Raw genomic sequence first — 17,891 nt, forward strand, 5'->3', positions numbered from 1 at the left:
GCAGGATGAAATCTAAGTTTCTTTCTTTCATTGTCAAATAAATTTTAAAAAGCTAATACAAGTCTATACAAACTTATTAAGCATTTGAGGGAGGTTTCGAGCAGGGATTCCCAAAGTTTTCTTAAACTAAACACCAATAACCAATGTCAACCTGTAGTAATCTTTCCACTCATTACAGGATATAGAAGTAAAAAATAGAGGATTAAAAAAGGCTTACGTTTAAAAAGAAAGTATAAATGTTAAAATGAGAAAGCCATCAAAACTGACAGTGTAAACAACATCAGGAAAGAAAAAAAATGCAAGGATAGCGTGGAACACTGCAGACCAGCATCCGGTCCAGGGCCAGCTCACCTGACTTTGGGAAGGTTCCACCTCCAGGAACAATTTCATTGGAGCTCACCTGTGCACTCCCACGCGTTCAGACCCTCTTCCGCATGCGCACTTCGGCAAACGCTGTTTGGCTTTTCTCCTTGCCTTTCCCACCCCCGAATTCAGTACTGCTATTGGTCCTCTGTATGGGACCGACCCTTTGGCCTAACCTATGCAGAAGCTGCCTTGGAGCTCCGCCCTCCCTGCCGGCAGTGTGCGGCGGCGGCGCAGCTCGCAAACCCCAGCGGCGAATGGGGATGGCTGCTGTAGCGGCGACTGCGGGCAGGCTGCTGAGGCTAGGTGTGGACGGAGCCGAGGGACCCTGGCGTCGGCTGCGGTGTGCTGGGCTGCTGCAGGGCTTCCTCCAGCCCTCCTCCACTGTCCGGGATGCAGCCCAGAGGCGGCAGGTGGCTCACTTCACTTTCCAGCCCGACCCGGAGTCCCAGGAGTACGGTGAGCGAGGGTTGCCTTTTCGCGCCCGCCGAGGGCATCCCGCACAGCCCGTGCCCTGCTCTCGGGAGCCTTGGTCCACCCTGGTTCTGACTGTGGATTCCTCCTGGCTCTGTTACTGTTCATTCTTGAGAGGCAGCGCTTCTGTACCCTCGACTTGGTTGAGAGAGTACACGATACATTGAAGTCTGGAAGGGCCTGGTGGCAGGGTGGTGCCGAGAGGGCGCCTCCCTTTCTCCGTTCTTCAGCCTTGCTTTCCCAACCCTGGCCATGGTGTTGTCCCCGCTTGCCCGGGGCTAGACCACTAACAATAGGTATAGCAGTATTTAAAAGAAAGAAATGCTCTTTTTTTTTGTTTGTGTTTCTCTTTGGCAGATTAGGGAAAATGGAGGAAGTAGTTGAATTGGTTTTCCCAAGGTCACAGAATAGTTTTTTTCCTAGAGATGGGAAGGAATCTCGGCTTCCTATTTAACCCTCGTACTGAATTTGTGCCGGGCTAGGCTGCCACTGAGCCAAGGAGGCGTAATCGATATAGGTGAAGGGAGGAGGAAGCCATTCGAGTGCTTCCAAGGGTAGGAAGGACAGGGAGCACACCTCACAGTAGGACAGTTGCATGACTTTTACGATTTCTTCTGCAAGTTTTATGTAATCTTCAAAAGTCCAGCGTCTGTCATCAGAACATCGGAAACAGTAAGAAAATGGTTACCTTGGCCTTGTTTAAAATCTTCTTTGGTGCTAGAGCTGGAATGTGTCTTTACTTGTGAGTAATTGAGAATGAACGTTCACTGAGAGCTTACCATAGAAGTTTACGTTCATGATTTCATTTAATGCCCATGACAACCTTAAAGAGGCTGGTAATGTTTTTACTACTATTTTTCAGTTGGGTTAATTAAAAAATATATTTTTTAACTTTTTAAAAATTTATTTTCTTTTTATAATGTATTTGATGACATACCTTTATTATTTTTTAAATTCTATATATTTATTTTAGAGAGAGGAAGGAAGGGAGAAAGAGAGAGAGAGAAAGAGAGAGAGAGAGAGAGATACATCAGTCTGTTCCTGTATGTGCCCTGATTGGGGATTGAACCCACAACCTTTGCATCTCAAGACAATGCTCTAACTAACCCAGTTATCAGGACAGGGCTATGGGTAACTGAAATCTTGAGATAGTTTGTCCAAGGTTACATAGATAAGTTAGTGGTAGCTTCAGCTTTCACATTCCAAAGCTTTACTCTGAACAATGTGCTAAAATGCATGTAGAAGTAATTTACTAAGAGGTGTCGCAGTTTTGTGAAACAGTTAGTAGATGCCATAAAGGTAAATAGCAATGTTTTATCACCAATAAAATGGACCTCAAATTCTGTCTTTAAAACATTTGACTTATAGTTTTTTTTTTGGTATTTTTCTGAAGCTGGAAACAGGGAGAGACAGTCAGACAGACTCCTGCATGCGCCCGACCGGGATCCACCCGGCACGCCCACCATGGGCACCGCTCTGCCCACCAGGGGGTGATGCTCTGCCCCTCCGGGGCATTGCTCTGCCGTGACCAGAGCCACTCTAGCGCCTGGGGCAGAGGCCAAGGAACCATCCCCAGCGCCCGGGCCATCTTTGCTCCAATGGAGCCTTGGCTGCAGGAGGGGAAGAGAGAGACAGAGAGGAAGGAGGGGGGGGGGGTGTGGAGAAGCAAATGGGCGCTTCTCCTATGTGCCCTGGCCGGGAATCGAACCCGGGTCCCCCCGCACGCCAGGCCGACGCTCTACCGCTGAGCCAACCGGCCAGGGCCTGACTTACAGTTTTTATAAACTTTAGAAGACATGTTTTGTTAAATAGAAACACAATAATTGAATGGTTAAAATCTTGATCCTAGACTCAGGTTGTCTGAGCCTCTTTCTGTTTTGGCCCTGCTATGTGTAAATTTGGACTCATCGTGTACCTTCTGGAAGCCTCAATTTCTTTATAAGTAAGGAGTTAATAATACCTACTTCAGAAGTTTGTTATTAGGACTAAATAAAATAATATGTATGGTAATCTTAACAGTCTGTGACTACACTCAGCAGTACACTGGTCCCTCGCCTGTCACAGGGGTTAGGTTCCAGAACCCCCACGATAGGTGGAAATCCAAGAAGTAGCGACCTTATTTATTTTATTATTTATATGTATTTTAAGGCTTTATAAACCCTCCCCACACTCTTATAAACCTTTCCCACACTGTTATTAACCTTTCCCACACTCTTATAAACACTTCCTATGCTCTTAAACACTTTCTACACTCTTAAACCTACGTAATTTTAACAACATATAAAATTCTATATGGGTACTCACCAGTGAATATACAGTAATATTCTTTTAATATGTTTTAATTAATATTTAAAAAAAATTTTTAGGCTAGAAAATGCTTATTTTACCGCAAAAATAATTAAAATATTTAAAAATACCTATATACCGCAAAATTCTGCAATATAGCAAAAATCTGTGATACAAAATCAGATATATACAATTTTAAAATCCGTGATACAGTGAGGCCACGAAAAGTGAACTGCAATATGATGAGGGACGACTGTAAAAGGAATGTTAAATAATTACTGTTATGCTTTAGTTGTTACAGCATTGCTGTGTTATAAATAATGCAGGTAGAAAAATTTCATTTGTCTTTTATGTATCTGAGATTATTTCTTTGTGATAAAGTCTCAGGGATGATATATATCTGACTTGAAGAAATTAGTACTTTAAGGGATATTAATGCATAGCTCAGATTTCCATTTTATTCTCCCATCTGTATGTATAAGGTCTACTGGAAAGTTCTGTCCAGTAGACAGAACTTTCCAACTTTTTTGGAATAAAACAAAATACAAATTTTTCTTACCGTCAATAAACTTTATTAAATAATATAATTGCCATTATTAATGATTTCTTGCCAGCGTGAGGGCAATTTGAATATCCCATTTTTGAAAAATGTTTTATCTTTTGATGTGAAAAATTGAACCAGTGCTTGTTTGATATCTTCTTCATTTTTGAATTTTTTGCCCTTCAAAAAATTTTGTAAGGACAAAAACAAGTGATAGTCGGAGGGTGCTAAGTCCGGGGAATGTGGTGGATGCAACAGACATGCTTCTGTAGCATTTCTTCCTTGTTGAAATTTGTAAAAATTACAGTGGCGTAAATGAACTTTATCAGTAGCCATGGGTACACTATGGCTTCACACATAAGACTAACGTGAATCAACTTTGTTTTAGTTAATTTGCTACGTCAGTATGTATACATTAAGTGATAAAAATAGAGAGGCACACATGCACCAAATAAACATGTGCTTATGTGTCGAAACTTGTGATAGAAATGGACAGAACTTTCCGGTAGACCTTATATAAGAGTATGAGTATTGTATGCCAGGCTAATGCCACAGATGTACTGTGATATTGTGATGTATCATAAAAAATACATATTTAAGCTTTGTTCCATTCCTGACACAGAGCTCCTAAAGCCCTTAAAATTTCCTGTGATGAGAGTAATAAAGGTGTCTTGTTATGTTAATGTTGACTTTTGGAAAGCCCCTAAGTCGCTGAAGGATGGGGCCTGGTCACCAGAGGAACCAACCTTTGTGATTAGGGACTTGGAGCTTTCACTCCCACCTGTGGGGGGGGGGGGGGAGGGACTGGAGATAGATTGGATTGCCAGATTGCATAATAACCCATTGTGCCTATGTAATAAAATTCAAGAGCTTCTGGGTTGGTGAACAGGTGGGGCTTTGGGAGAGTGCTACACGCTTGAGAATGGAAGCTCCTTGCCCTCCCGTGTACCTTTCCCTGTGTATCGCTTCCATCTGGCTCTTCCTCAGTTATAGCCTTTTTTTCCCCCATTTCCATTTTATTGAACTTATTGGGGTGACACTCTTTAAAAAAATTACAGTTTTCAGGTGCACGATTATATAACACATTATTTGTGCACTGTATGGTGTGTTCACCCTCCAAGTCAAGTGTCCATCACCATTTATCTCCCCTATACCCCCCAACCACCCCTAGCCAGTCACTACACTGTTATCTATGTCCATGAGTTTCTTTTCTTTTTTTGATCTATCTCTCCACCCCTGCCTTTCCAGCCCCCAGCCCCTGAGAGCTGTCAGTTTGCTCTCTATCTATGAGTCTGTGTTATATCCTTTTATAATAAACCAGTAATCTAGTAAGTAAACCGTTTCTCTTGAGTTCTGTGAGCTGTTTTAGCAAATTAATTGAACCCAAGAAGGGGGTTGTGGGAACCTCTGATCTGTAGCTGGTCAGTCAGAAGCACACTCGATGACAACCTGGACTTGCGATTGGCCTTTGAATTGGGGGGTGAGGGCATTCTTTTAGGGCTGAGCCTTTAAGCTGTGGAATCTGATGTTACCTCCAGGTAGACAGTGTCAGAATTAGGTTGAGTTGTAGGACATCCAACTGGTGTCGCAGAATTGCTTGGTGGTGTGTTAAAACACACATACTTTGAAGTTAGTATCAGCAGTGTTTGTGCATATGGACATGTTATCTAACAGCATTTTCAATCCACAGTTTAGAATCTGTGTTGAGGAAACTGAGGTTTGGAAACTGTGGTTGGGAATGTAAAATGAGATTGGTTGAATTTGAAAATGTGAAATCGGAGAATACATAGGCCCAGTTACATGGATCCCTGCATTCAAATTTATGTTGTTTAAGGGTCAACTGTACTTTTATACCAATGTTTTGTATGCTACAGGTATTAATGAAGATATTAACTTTCTGTCTTTCATAGGTGCTGCAAAGTATTTTCTCTGATTTTGGTTATTTGGTACATGAAAGGAACTACTTAAATAGATTGGGGGTCAGGATTGACTCTGAGGAGGTGACCTTTAAGCCATCTGTGAGGAATGACAAAGGAGTCACCTCTGCAAAGACCAGGGTGGGACAGTGTTTACCAGGAAGAACAAGAGGCAAGGGCAGAGCCCTGAGGTGGGGTGAGCTTGTGTCTGGTGACTGAGAAGGCCATTGAGGTTGGCATATGCTGAGGAGGGGGAGGTAGGCTGTTGTCAAAGATCTAGGGTAGACTGCGGAGTCCTTTTTTTGTGGGAGAGAGGGTCTTCTTTCCAGTAAAGCAGGGGTCCCCAAACTACGGCCTGTGGGCTGCATGCGGCCCCCTGAGGCCATTTATCCGGCCCCCGCCACACTTCCAGAAGGGGCACCTCTTTCATTGGTGGTCAGTGAGAGGAGCACAGGATGTGGATGCAAAGCACGGCATCGCTCACGTACAGTACTATTTCCAGTGATGGGGGACACACACGTCATGGCCCCGGAAGTGCGTCATATCACTTGTTAGGGCTAGCAGTGACAAATATGGAACCGGACTTTGACCATCTCATTAGCCAAAAGCAGGCCCATAGTTCCCATTGAAATACTGGTCAGTTTGTTGATTTAAATTTACTTGTTATTTATTTTAAATATTGTATTTGTTCCCGTTTTGTTTTTTTACTTTAAAATAAGATATGTGCAGTGTGCATAGGGATTTGTTCATAGTTTGTTTTTTTTTTATATTTTTCTGAAGCTAGAAACTGGGAGAGACAGTCAGACAGACTCCCACATGCGCCTGACCGGGATCGACCCGGCACGCCCACCAAGGGGCGACGCTCTGCCCACCAGGGGGCGTTGCTCTGCAGCATCCAGAGCCACTCTAGCGCCTGGGGCAGAGGCCAAGGAGCCATCCCCAGCGCGGGGGGCCATCTTTGCTCCAATGGAGCTTCGGCTGTGGGAGGGGAAGAGAGAGACAGAGAGGAAGGAGGGCGGAGGGGTGGAGAAGCAAATGGGCGCTTCTCCTGTGTGCCCTGGCCGGGAATCAAACCCGGGACTTCTGCACGCCAGGCCGACGCTCTACCATTGAGCCAACCGGCCAGGGCTCATAGTTTTTTTTATAGTCCGGCACTCCAACGGTCTGAGGGACAGTGAACTGGCCCCCTGTGTAAAAAGTTTGGGGACCCCTGCAGTAAAGAGTCTGTAGGGAAGGGAACATGAGTAGAGAGGTTAGAAAGTATGGGGTTTGTATGAGAAATGGGAGCTAGTGAGTTTGTTTGGAGCAAATGGAGAAGAGGTAGAAGATAAGTTTGGTAAGGTAAATAAATGGAGGTGACAAAAGCCAGAGTAAAGGTTACGGGAGAGAAGAGATTGAGTATTTCCAGTGTACTCTATATACCTATATATTCTAGGTGAATTACACTTAGGTTTAGATTTTGTTCTGTGGGCTGTGAGGGACCACTGAATATTTTTAGGAAAGAAAGTGTCTTGAGATGTGCTTGTGTTATTAGGAAAGTTTATGGAATGGATTAGTGAAAGCAAAGGCAGAGAAGTCAGTCAGAGGAATATTGTAATTATCCATGTTAGAGGATATAGTTGTTTGAACTTGGAGATGGGCACTGATAAGATCAAGGAGAGTCTTATGCACGTGGTGAGAAATGGGCTTTTTTCAGGTACAGAGGCTTTGAAGGATTTTGAATACAGGAGTAATATGACATGCATTATTTCTTAGGACTCATTGCAGCTCTGATGAATGATATGGAGGGATGAAAAAATACAAGTGAGGAGGCAGTACTATCAACTGAATATTCCCCCCCCCCATTCATTTGTTGAAGCCCTCAGTTCCTGGTACAGTAAAGCCATGAGGGTGGAGCCCTCATGAATGGGATTAGAGGCTATATAAAAAAGAGAAATTATCTCTTTTTCCACCAAGTGAGGATAACAGCGAGAAGGTAACCTTCTGCAAACCATGAAGAAGGTCCTCACCAGAAACTCACCTGGTTTTCCCAACATCCGTAACTGTGAGAACTAAACTTTGTTTAACGCACCCAATCTATGGTAGTATTTTGTTATAGCAGCCAGAGCTAACCAAGTCAGGCAGTTAGGAGGTGGTTTCCTGAAAGAGATGATGGATGGGTTCAGGAAATAGAATAGTAGTGCCACATTGTAAGCTGTGTTTTGGAAGTAATATATTTAGAAGTAGGATTTGTTGGATTGGATGCCAGTAATAAATAAAAGGAAGATATTCAAAGATGCCCCCTTGGTTTCTGGCTCGGGCATCTGGGTGGAGGGCACTGCTGTTTGCCAAAATGCAAAAGTAGCATTCTGGGCATAGATATTGATACAAAGAGTTCAGTTTTGTCACTAAATTCAAAAGAAGAAGATACTGCCTGACCTGTGGTGGCGCAGTGGATAAAGCATCGACCTGGAAATGCTGAGGTCGCCGGTTCGAAACCCTGGGCTTGCCTGGTCAAGGCACATATGGGAGTTGATGCTTTCCAGCCCCTCCCCACCTTCTCTCTCTCTCTGTCTCTCCCTCTCCTCTCTTAAAAAAAAAAAAAAAAAAAAAAAAAAAAGAAGAAGAAGATATGCACCCCCATGTTCATTGCAGCATTGTTTACAATAGTCAAGATCTGAAAACAGCCTAAGTGTCCATCAGTGGACAAAAAAGCTGTAGTACATTTATATTGTACAATGGAATACTACATAGCTGTTAAAAAGAAGGAAATCTTACCTTTAGTGAGGATATGGACTTGGAGATTATTCTGCTAAGTAAAATAAGCCAAGCAGAGAAAGACAAATACCATATGATCTCACTTACATGTGGAATCTAATGAACACAGTAAACTGAGAAACAAAATAGAAACAGAGGCAGGGTCACAGGGAACAGATGGACAGCTGTCAGAGGGAAGGGGGAAGATGGGATGCAATCAAAGAAGATGAAGGGATTAGTCAAATTATATACATATAACATGTAGACACAGAAAATAGTGTAGCAGTAGCCAGAGGGAAAGGGGGTGGGAGCAGGGGGAGGGGGGAGAAAGGGGGTGAAATGAGGGTGGGAAGAGACTAAAATAAAATAAAAAGAAAGAGTTCAGTTTTGTGCTTGTTGATTTAAAAAAAGCCCAAGACACCCAAGTGGAGAACTGCTGACTGTTGCATATGTCAATGTAAGAACATCCAAACCTGTAGATAATTTTTATAAAAATATATTTGATCTGACCAGGATACTCTTGGAAGCAGGACCTCAGCATGATACGGGGAACTGAAGAGTTAAAATTTTAGCTTGAGTAATAATGTAGCTTTGATTACCATCTGTGGGTTAATGCAGGTAGAGGCTTTGTTCCAGGTGTGGAATGCCTGAGTGACCTACATGATTTATTTATTTTTAAACATTTAAAAAAATTTATTTACTCATTTTTAAAGAGAAAGGATAGAGAGAGAAGGGGAGAAGAGAAGAAAGCATCAACTTGCATATAAGCCTTGACCAGGCAAGCCCAGGATTTAAAACCAGCGACCTCAGCGTTCCAGGTCAGTGCTTTATCCACTGTGCCACCATAGGTCAGGTAGCCTGCATAATTTATTAAGGTCTGCAAGTACCAGTATTCCACTTTTGTGCCCCAGGGGACTGAAAGTAGTCCATTTTTGTGCCTCAGTGGTCTGCAGGCAAAGCTTTGTGCCTCAAGGACTGCTGACTATGATCCAATTAACTTTGACTATGATCTGATTCGCTCTCCCCTGAGATTCCAAAATTTTTACATACCCTTTTCTTCCCCTTAAAAAAAGGTTGGCTAAGGATAGGGGGTTGAGATGGCATTGGGAACATAACTACACACCTCCCTGCTTCTCCTCAGATCATCGGGCATCTGAATAAAGTGCCCGTAAAAGATTCAATCCCTGTTTCTGCTTATTGGGCTGAATTGGTGACAGGCAACACGAATGCCGATATTTCTGAATACCGTTATTTCCGGTTTCAAACAGACTAAGATAGATGCTTTGGAGAATAACAGTTTTTAGTTTTTTTTTTTGTTTTTTTTTTGTATTTTTCTGAAGCTGGAAACGGGGAGAGACAGTCAGACAGACTCTCGCATGCGCCCAACCGGGATCCACCCGGCACGCCCACCAGGGGTGATGCTCTGCCCACCAGGGGGCGATGCTCTGCCCCTCCGGGGCGTCGCTTTGCCGTGACCAGAGCCACTCTAGCGCCTGGGGCAGAGGCCAAGGAGCCATCCCCAGCGCCCGGGCCATCTTTGCTCCAGTGGAGCCTTGGCTGCGGGAGGGGAAGAGAGACAGAGAGGAAGGAGGGGGGGGGGTGTGGAGAAGCAAATGGGCGCTTCTCCTATGTGCCCTGGCTGGGAATCGAACCTGGGTCCCCCGCACGCCAGGCCGACGCTCTACCGCTGAGCCAACCGGCCAGGGCCAGTTTTTAGTTCTTTTAAGCATTTGAGATTAAAGAGGGAGCTAAGGGAGATTAAATAAAGGTGGGCATAAGTGTTACTGGAACAAGCTGGAGTTCAAGTTGTGTGTCGCCACTGAGTCATGGAACTATAAGAGGTTAATAGTATATTAAGGGTTAACTACTGTGTACTCATAGTTTACAAATATGGTATAAATAAGGAATTTAATCTTTGCTTCATGTCCTTCCAAGTATAAAGAGTTAAAGGGTCCAGTAATAATAATTCTTAGCAGGAATGAATAGCCTCTCTCATTAACAATATAATGTTATCTTTATGTCCTTCCAAGGGACAGAGGGAGTTGTTTTGCAGGTGGTTTCCCAAGGACTCAAGATGCCAGTGCCCTGGAGACAAAGTTAAAGAACATCTATAAGGACGTCACTCTTGTTGAGCAAGCATCTTGGGAGACATTCCTGCATGCCAGATCCTGACCACCGCGTTCTGTTACGTGATTAACTGCATGCTCAATAGTTAACTACTGACCTCTCCAAAAACATACAAACTGGCCAGTCATCTGAGACCAAGAAGAAACGCGTCACTTGTCATATCATGACTGAAGTTACACGTGTTTTGAGAGGGGGAGTGTAGGGATAGGCCCAATCTTTTCAACTTTAAGGGTTTTTAGGGCCTCCCTATTTGGTTACCCCCTCGCCCTCCCGCCCTCTGCCCAATTACTGTTTACTTTCTTCCTTTTCCTGGATATGCAGTATACACAGGCATGTTAAAAGGCATTTGTGTTTATAGATCCTTCATTTGCATTTTAATAAATGTTCTGTCAGACATTATTGTAAACACTGAGCGTGTAGCTCTGATCAAAGGCAGGTAAAAATACATGCTGTCTTAGAGCTTATGATCTATTGTGTCTTTTCCATTCCTCCCACACGCCACTGTATCTTTGCAGCAGTGATGATCTGGTTGTTTATAATACTGTGAATAACTTTTTAGCAGTGTTTGTAGACCACCTTTCTTCTTTTTTCTTTTTAAAGGTCTTACCGGTGACACAAAATTAGTTAGGTGTGCTTATCATAAGGGAACACAGACATTTTACCAATGGTCTTTGGTATAAGCTACAGGATTATAAGCACTTATAAGGAAATTAGATATTTAAAATGATTTTACCTGTGAATAACTTGTGATTTCTTCCCGATCCATCCACAAAGCATCCTACAGCTTTAAAAAGAATCAAAGTGAGATGTTGCTGTATTAAAATTTTTCATTTAAGAATATGTTGAAGGTTGTCTGATGGGAGTGGGGTCAAGAGGATAGTTGGAAAAGGTGAGGGGATTAAGTAGTACAAGTTGGTGGTTACAGAATAGTCGTGAGGATGTAAAGCACAGCACAGGAATAGAGTCAGGAATACTGTAATAACTATGGTGCCAGGTTGGTACTAGAAATGTTGCGGTGATCACTTCTTAATTTATGTAAATGTCTAATCACTGAGTTGTACACCTGAAACTAATGTAGTGTTGTACATCAACTGTAATTGAAAAATAAAAAAATTATTTAAAAATTTAAAAAGTTGTTATTTACAAATCGTAAAAGCATCTGGTAGAATAGCAGTTAATCCAAAACCCTAAAATTTTTACTTTATTTGAAAAAAAGTATTCAGGAGTGAAAGTTTATGTGCTCCCATGGAAATATAACCTTTGAATAACCTTGTAAATTATTTTCATACAAGATAAGTAATTTCTTTGTGGTTATAAAGCAGTACTTTTCAGATTTACTTTGCATGATTTTTTTTTTTTTCAGTGAGAGGAGGGGAGACAGAGACAGACTCCCACATGCGCCCTGACCAGGATCCACCCATCAAGCCCACTAGGTGGCGATGCTCTGCCCATCAGGGACCCTTGCTCCAATTGCAACTGGAGCCATTCTAGTGCCTGAGGTGAAGGCCATGGAGCCATCCCCAGCACCCGGGGCCAACTTGCTCTAATCGAGCCATGGCTGCAAGAGGAGAAGAGAGAGAGAGAGAGAGAGAGAGAGAGAGAAGTGAGATGGGGAGGGGTGGAGAAGCAGATGGATGCTTCTCCTGTGTGCCCTGACTGGGAATGGAACCTGGGACTTCCACATGCCAGGCCAACACTCTACCACTGAGCCAACTGGCCTGCCCTGTGTGATTTTTATTATTATAGTCTTCTGACTGGAAATTTGCTGAGCAGAAACATAATAAGATATCTTGGCAAAATTTTGTAATAATTCTAATGGTCAGGATACTTGAAATAAATACCACCTTAGATGTTTAAGCATTTTTTTAAATCTTCCTACGTTCTTAGCTAATCGACAAATAAAAATCTTACTCTAGGAAATGTATGAAATAGGAGAAAGAGTGGAAATGTCATGGTGGTTGGGAAGAAGATTTACCTTAAACCAGTGGTTTTGTCTTTTTTACACTTGGGGACTGATGTAAATAGAATTATTTCAGGGACCACTAAGGCAGAAATCACCCTGAGCATAAAGTGAACTTGACTAAGATCATTGGGTCTGTTATCTTTATACAATGTCAGGGTGATTAACTCTTTTGTGGACTGGTATGAAATTTCTGGCAGACTGGTCCTTGGACTGGTGGTTGAAAGACACTATCTTAAATCATTACCTTCTGATGCTGGGCACTAATAAATACTTTAAAGAGTTTTTATAGCCTGGAGAAGGACTTAAGGAAAGTATCTATTAAATGATAATAGCCTTAGCTTGAGGAAAAGTAACTTATAAATTGATCATGGACATGTGGTGTGATTTTGTTTCTTTAGACATACAATGTATTTTGAATGAATTCCTGTTATCTCTACCAGAAATAGGAGTATAAGTAGGCCTTTATTCTGGGCACAGAGGGCAGCAGGGCAGATCTGATTGGGCATGGCCAGGAACTGAAGTCTGGGCATTTAGCAGTGTTGAAGGCTACAGCAGATGGAGAAACAGTAGGCAGTGTGTCAGTAGATGATGGAAGATTTGAGATGTCATATGCCATAGCCTGCCAAGGAGTCTTGGGAAGAAGATAGGTTTCCAGGAAAATAAAATGAGTGACCAGTGTCTCATGGCCAGAGGGTTGAAAGCAATAGCTGTTGTATCCCACCCTGGGAATTAGACCTTGGAGTTTGGAACAGCCCACGCTACGGAGGAGCACAGAGCTTAGACTGGGCAGTGGCCAGGGCAGGAAGCAGATGTAAATGAATCTGATATCAGCATGGCTGTGGGTTAAAGTGAGTACTGGTACATTGATTAGGCACTAAGACAAAGACTAGGCTGGTGGAACAGAGAAGGTTCAGGCAGAAGCCTTTCTCTGCTCTGGAGTGGTTTTAGAGAGGAGTTGACCCAAAGTTCTAAGGTGATTGTGGGCAATGGGCAGCATCAAAGCTTAAATTGTACCTCCAAAGTCATAACATTTCTGAATTTCAATATTTGGAACTTTATCAAATACAGCTTTGTACCCTTCAGAATTAATGCCCAGGTCAAGATGAAGGACATGGACAAAGTCCAGAATCTAATAACAAATAGCTAATATTTTTTCAGCATTCACTGTGTCAGGCATAGTTCTAAGTGCTTTACATGTCTTGGTCCATTTAACCTATTTAGAGAGATGGAGGTTGACTTGCAGAGATTCTGACTTGAGCAAATAAAATAATAATAAGAACCAAGTCTGATGAGTTTAGGCACTGGATTCTAGTATTCTCCAAACACCAGCAGTTCTGGGTACTAAAGTTTCTTGTTAGCCTTTCTCATTGTTCTGTGGCCCATGACCATTTGCTATCACTGGCACATTCAACACATGCCACTGGTCATGAACATTTCTTACGGCTTATGTTATGTTCTTTTTTTTTCTTTTTTTTTTCATTTTTCTGAAGCTGGAAACAGGGAGAGACAGTCAGACTCCCGCATGCGCCCGACTGGGATCCACCCGGCATGCCCACCAGGGGCGACGCTCTGCCCACCAGGGGGCGACGCTCTGCCCATCCTGGGCGTCGCCATGTTGCGACCAGAGCCACTATAGCGCCTGAGGCAGAGGCCACAGAGCCATCCCCAGCGCCCGGGCCATCTTTGCTCCAATGGAGCCTTGGCTGCGGGAGGGGAAGAGAGAGACAGAGAGGAAAGCGCGGCGGCGGAGGGGTGGAGAAGCAAATGGGTGCTTCTCCTGTGTGCCCTGGCCGGGAATTGAACCCGGGTCCTCCGCACGCTACGCCGACGCTCTACCGCTGAGCCAACCGGCCAGGGCTTATGTTATGTTCTTAACACCACTGTGGGGCATCTTTCCGGACCACTCACTCTGACTGGTAACCTTTCCTGACTTGGCATAGCTTTTATTTATTTTCTACACAGAGTTGGTCATTTGATTATGTTCCTTCTTCCTTTTTTATACTTATTTTTTAATTGTTTAATTTTGTGTAATTTTGCCTTATCAACAATCCTCTTGAAGTCTATTGCTTTTATCTTCCATAGAGTCATCATTGTAAATGATCCAGTAAATTTATGTAATGTGTTCTGTACTTTCCTTTCTTCCTTGATTTTAATCAAATTATAATCAACTGTATGAAATATGACTTAAAATTTTTTTGTTTTTACAGGGCAGACTCAGAAAATGAATCTTTTCCAGGCAGTAACAAGTGCCTTAGATAACTCACTGGCCAAAGATCCTACTGCAGGTAAACTTCCTTTGAGATTGATTGTGGTAGCTGTGTTACTTCATGATTGAAGATTTGCTGGAAATACTTGTTGGAAGCTTACTGGTTAACATTATATCTACCTGAAATTTATAAAAGACCTGACTATGATTAAGGTTCAATAATCCAGTTGTGATATTAACACATTTTAATTCATTCATTATGAATTAGTTGTCGTGTATTTAACATCATCCAATTTACTTTCTTGCGTAGTATGTGTGGTCCTGATATTATATTAATACCTTCTGGATTAATACCTACTCTGTACTCCTGTTTCTCTAGCATATAGAAAAAATGAAAAATACCACTTCATTCAGCTATCTATTTATAAAATCAAGATTCCATTCTGTGCTTTCCTTTAGGGTACATTATCATACAACTTGTAAGATTTTTGGGGGGACTGACTTTATAAGTAACTTATCAAGTTAAATTATTAATGTAAAAAGAATTGTCCTGTTGTATGTTCTATAAATATGATGGACTGTACTTCATACCTTGGACTTCCACTTGAGAATTTCTGTTTTTAAAATCAAGTGAAAAACAGGTTATTTTTAAGCACAAAGTGAGAGCTAGACTGTTGGGCCTGCTTTGTTGCAAATGCTTTCTGAGGATGATTAATCTAGGTTAGTAGAGAAGGGTGAGTTATTTTTCTGAAGTCTACAAAGCTCATTAGGTCACATTAATGTGACTAGAATTTAGCACTGTGAATTCCTCTTATTTTCATTTCTTTGCCTTACTACAGGCTCCTCTCAATTTGTACTTATATTATTCTTTTTCTTGCTCACTATGTCCTGCCATACTTTCTTCCTTTCTGTTTTTACACAATCTAACCCACTTTCCTATTTGTGACTGTTCTCTCAGCTTGGAATGTTTTGCCTTTGGCTTTTCCAGTCACTGACTCTCATTGTATATTATCATGTATAAAAAAACCACTGACCAGGGACTTGGGAGCCTGGAGTGTGAGTCATAGTTCTGCCTCTTGCTTTCTGACTTAGCATGTTACTTTACTACTTCTGTGGCCTCAATTTCTTAACGGTAAAACAAGATGAGCTTGTACATCAGCGGTGCTTTCCTAACGTGAGCAATTTTAATCCCCCTTCCTTCTCTAACATATAACAATGGCTAGAGACACTTTTGGCTGTTGCAACTGTGTGTCAGGGGGCAACTGTCATCCACTGGGTGGAGATCAGAAATACGGTATGCCGGCATGCTGCGACAAAAGAATTATCCAGTCCCAGTCCACAATGTCAATGTTGTGTCTGAGTTTGGAGGCAAGGGAGGCAATGGTGCGAGGGGCCAGGAGCTGAAGGAAGGTGTGTGGAACAGTAGGCAGATGATTCATGCTTTATTGGGTGATGGCAGCAGCCTGATGCAATTCACAAGAGTTTTATAGTAAATCACACAAAAGTGGCACCAAACCATGATTACAGGGAGGTTACGTAAGTGAAGCTTACATAAGGTGGGCATGCAGGTATACTGCTTCTGCTTGTTTCCCTTAGTCACGCATGGCTGGATCTGATGTAGCTGACCTATCCACACTGACTCCATCTTGTGCAGGCTGTTTACCAATTCTGGGGAGACCAGTTTCCCCACAGTGAATAATATAGAAATTGAGGAACTTTGATTTGGATCTATAGTTCATTTCTGTTTTCTGATTTAAAATGTAAACTTCTAAATTACTTATTCCTCATTATTACTGTCTTTTAGGGATTATGAAATAAAAGGTGTTCTTTATACATTGTTTTTCAGTAATATTTGGTGAAGATGTTGCCTTTGGTGGAGTCTTCAGATGTACTGTTGGCTTGCGAGACAAATATGGTAAGTTAATATCTTTATATTTGTACAATATTCCCGTAGAACTTTTAAAGGTCTTAGAATACAAAAATATGCCTGTTAAATTATTGTCATATCCTTATTGTATGAATGGGTTCCTTTTCATTTCTATAGCCACTCATAGAATCCTTTGGCCTAGATTCCTCTAAATGTGCTCTAACTATAGTGTCCCTTTGACCTAGTTCATATTATACATATTATAGATTCCAAAATAATCTTCATTAGATGTATTATTTCTCATGTCAGTCATATGTCCAGGAATCTTTGTGGCTGCCTGCCTTAGCCAGTTTCAATTCTATTACCTCTAGTTTAAGATTCTGTCCTGTTGGTCTTTGTTAATAGATTTCATCTTTTATTATCTGTATAGTCAGGGTTCTTCAGGAATAGAAGTATTAGGAAATGTTCTGTGTACATATGTATATATATTTGTGTGTGTGTTTATCTAGAGAGAGAGAGAGAGAAAGAGTGAGTAATAGATTTATATTTTAAGGAATTGACTCACACAATTTTGGGGCTGGCAAGTCGGAAATCTGTGGGGCAAGCCAGCAGGCTGGAAACCCAGGCATGGTTTATGTATTGTACTCTTGAGGTTAAATTTCTTCTCCTCTGAGAAACCTCAATCTTTTCTCCTAAGGCTTTTAAGCAATTGGATGAGATCCAGCCACATTATGAAGGGTAATCCTCTTTACTTACGGTATACTGATTTAAATGTTAATCACATCTGAAAAATACCTTCACAGCAATATCCAGCCTGGCATTTGATTAAACAACTGGGGCACCATTACCTAACCAAGTTGACATATAAAATGAATTGTTGTATTACCTTTCTACACATTTTATCCTAGCTCATGTGTGTCTTTTGCTATACATGTGATCAGTTTCTGCCTCTTGCTTTCACTTAACTTGATTTAGACTATTAGAATGCATTGTGGCCCATCCCATTCTTCTTACTCCTGACTTTGTAAGGAATGTTTCACCCCTGAATTGTGAGGGATGCCTTCAGGTACTTTTGACCACTTATTTATTTTTCTCAGTTTTATCTGATCTGGCAAAGCAGTTAAATTTAGGGGGAGGAGTTGAAATCCATTTTTCTTCTAATCTTTGACACTGTAAGGCTCCTGTGTGCTAGCAGAATAAGGGATGAGGGTCATAAAGGTATTTTTTCTAATTCTTCCTTCTTGTTCCACTCTTCTCTGAATCCAAGAAACCATAGTGTGCTCCTTCTCGCGTACCGGGAACTCCCAGGTTGCTCTTCTGCTTCTGTCTTCCCTTTCACGCAGGTTGATTTCCTGGGTCCTGTCCCTCTGCTGTTGGGGCAGGCAGGAGCACATTGCCCTGCCGTCCAAAGC

At 42.1% G+C, this 17,891-nt stretch overlaps 1 protein-coding gene across 1 annotated transcript in view; it reads left to right on the plus strand.

The window, feature by feature from the left end:
- Nucleotides 1-568: 568 nt before the first annotated feature.
- The window catches only part of BCKDHB (branched chain keto acid dehydrogenase E1 subunit beta), a 233,054-nt gene continuing 215,731 nt past the window's right edge, over nt 569-17,891 (plus strand). Inside the window, exons 1-3 of the mRNA XM_066253993.1 lie at nt 569-822; nt 14,614-14,691; nt 16,459-16,527. Coding sequence (XP_066110090.1) covers nt 621-822; nt 14,614-14,691; nt 16,459-16,527 — 349 coding nt within the window. The 5' untranslated portion in view covers nt 569-620. The remainder of the gene's footprint in view (nt 823-14,613; nt 14,692-16,458; nt 16,528-17,891) is intronic.

Source organism: Saccopteryx bilineata, chromosome 1 (genome assembly GCF_036850765.1).
Source record: "Saccopteryx bilineata isolate mSacBil1 chromosome 1, mSacBil1_pri_phased_curated, whole genome shotgun sequence".
In the NCBI taxonomy this organism is placed as follows: Eukaryota; Metazoa; Chordata; class Mammalia; order Chiroptera; family Emballonuridae; genus Saccopteryx; species Saccopteryx bilineata.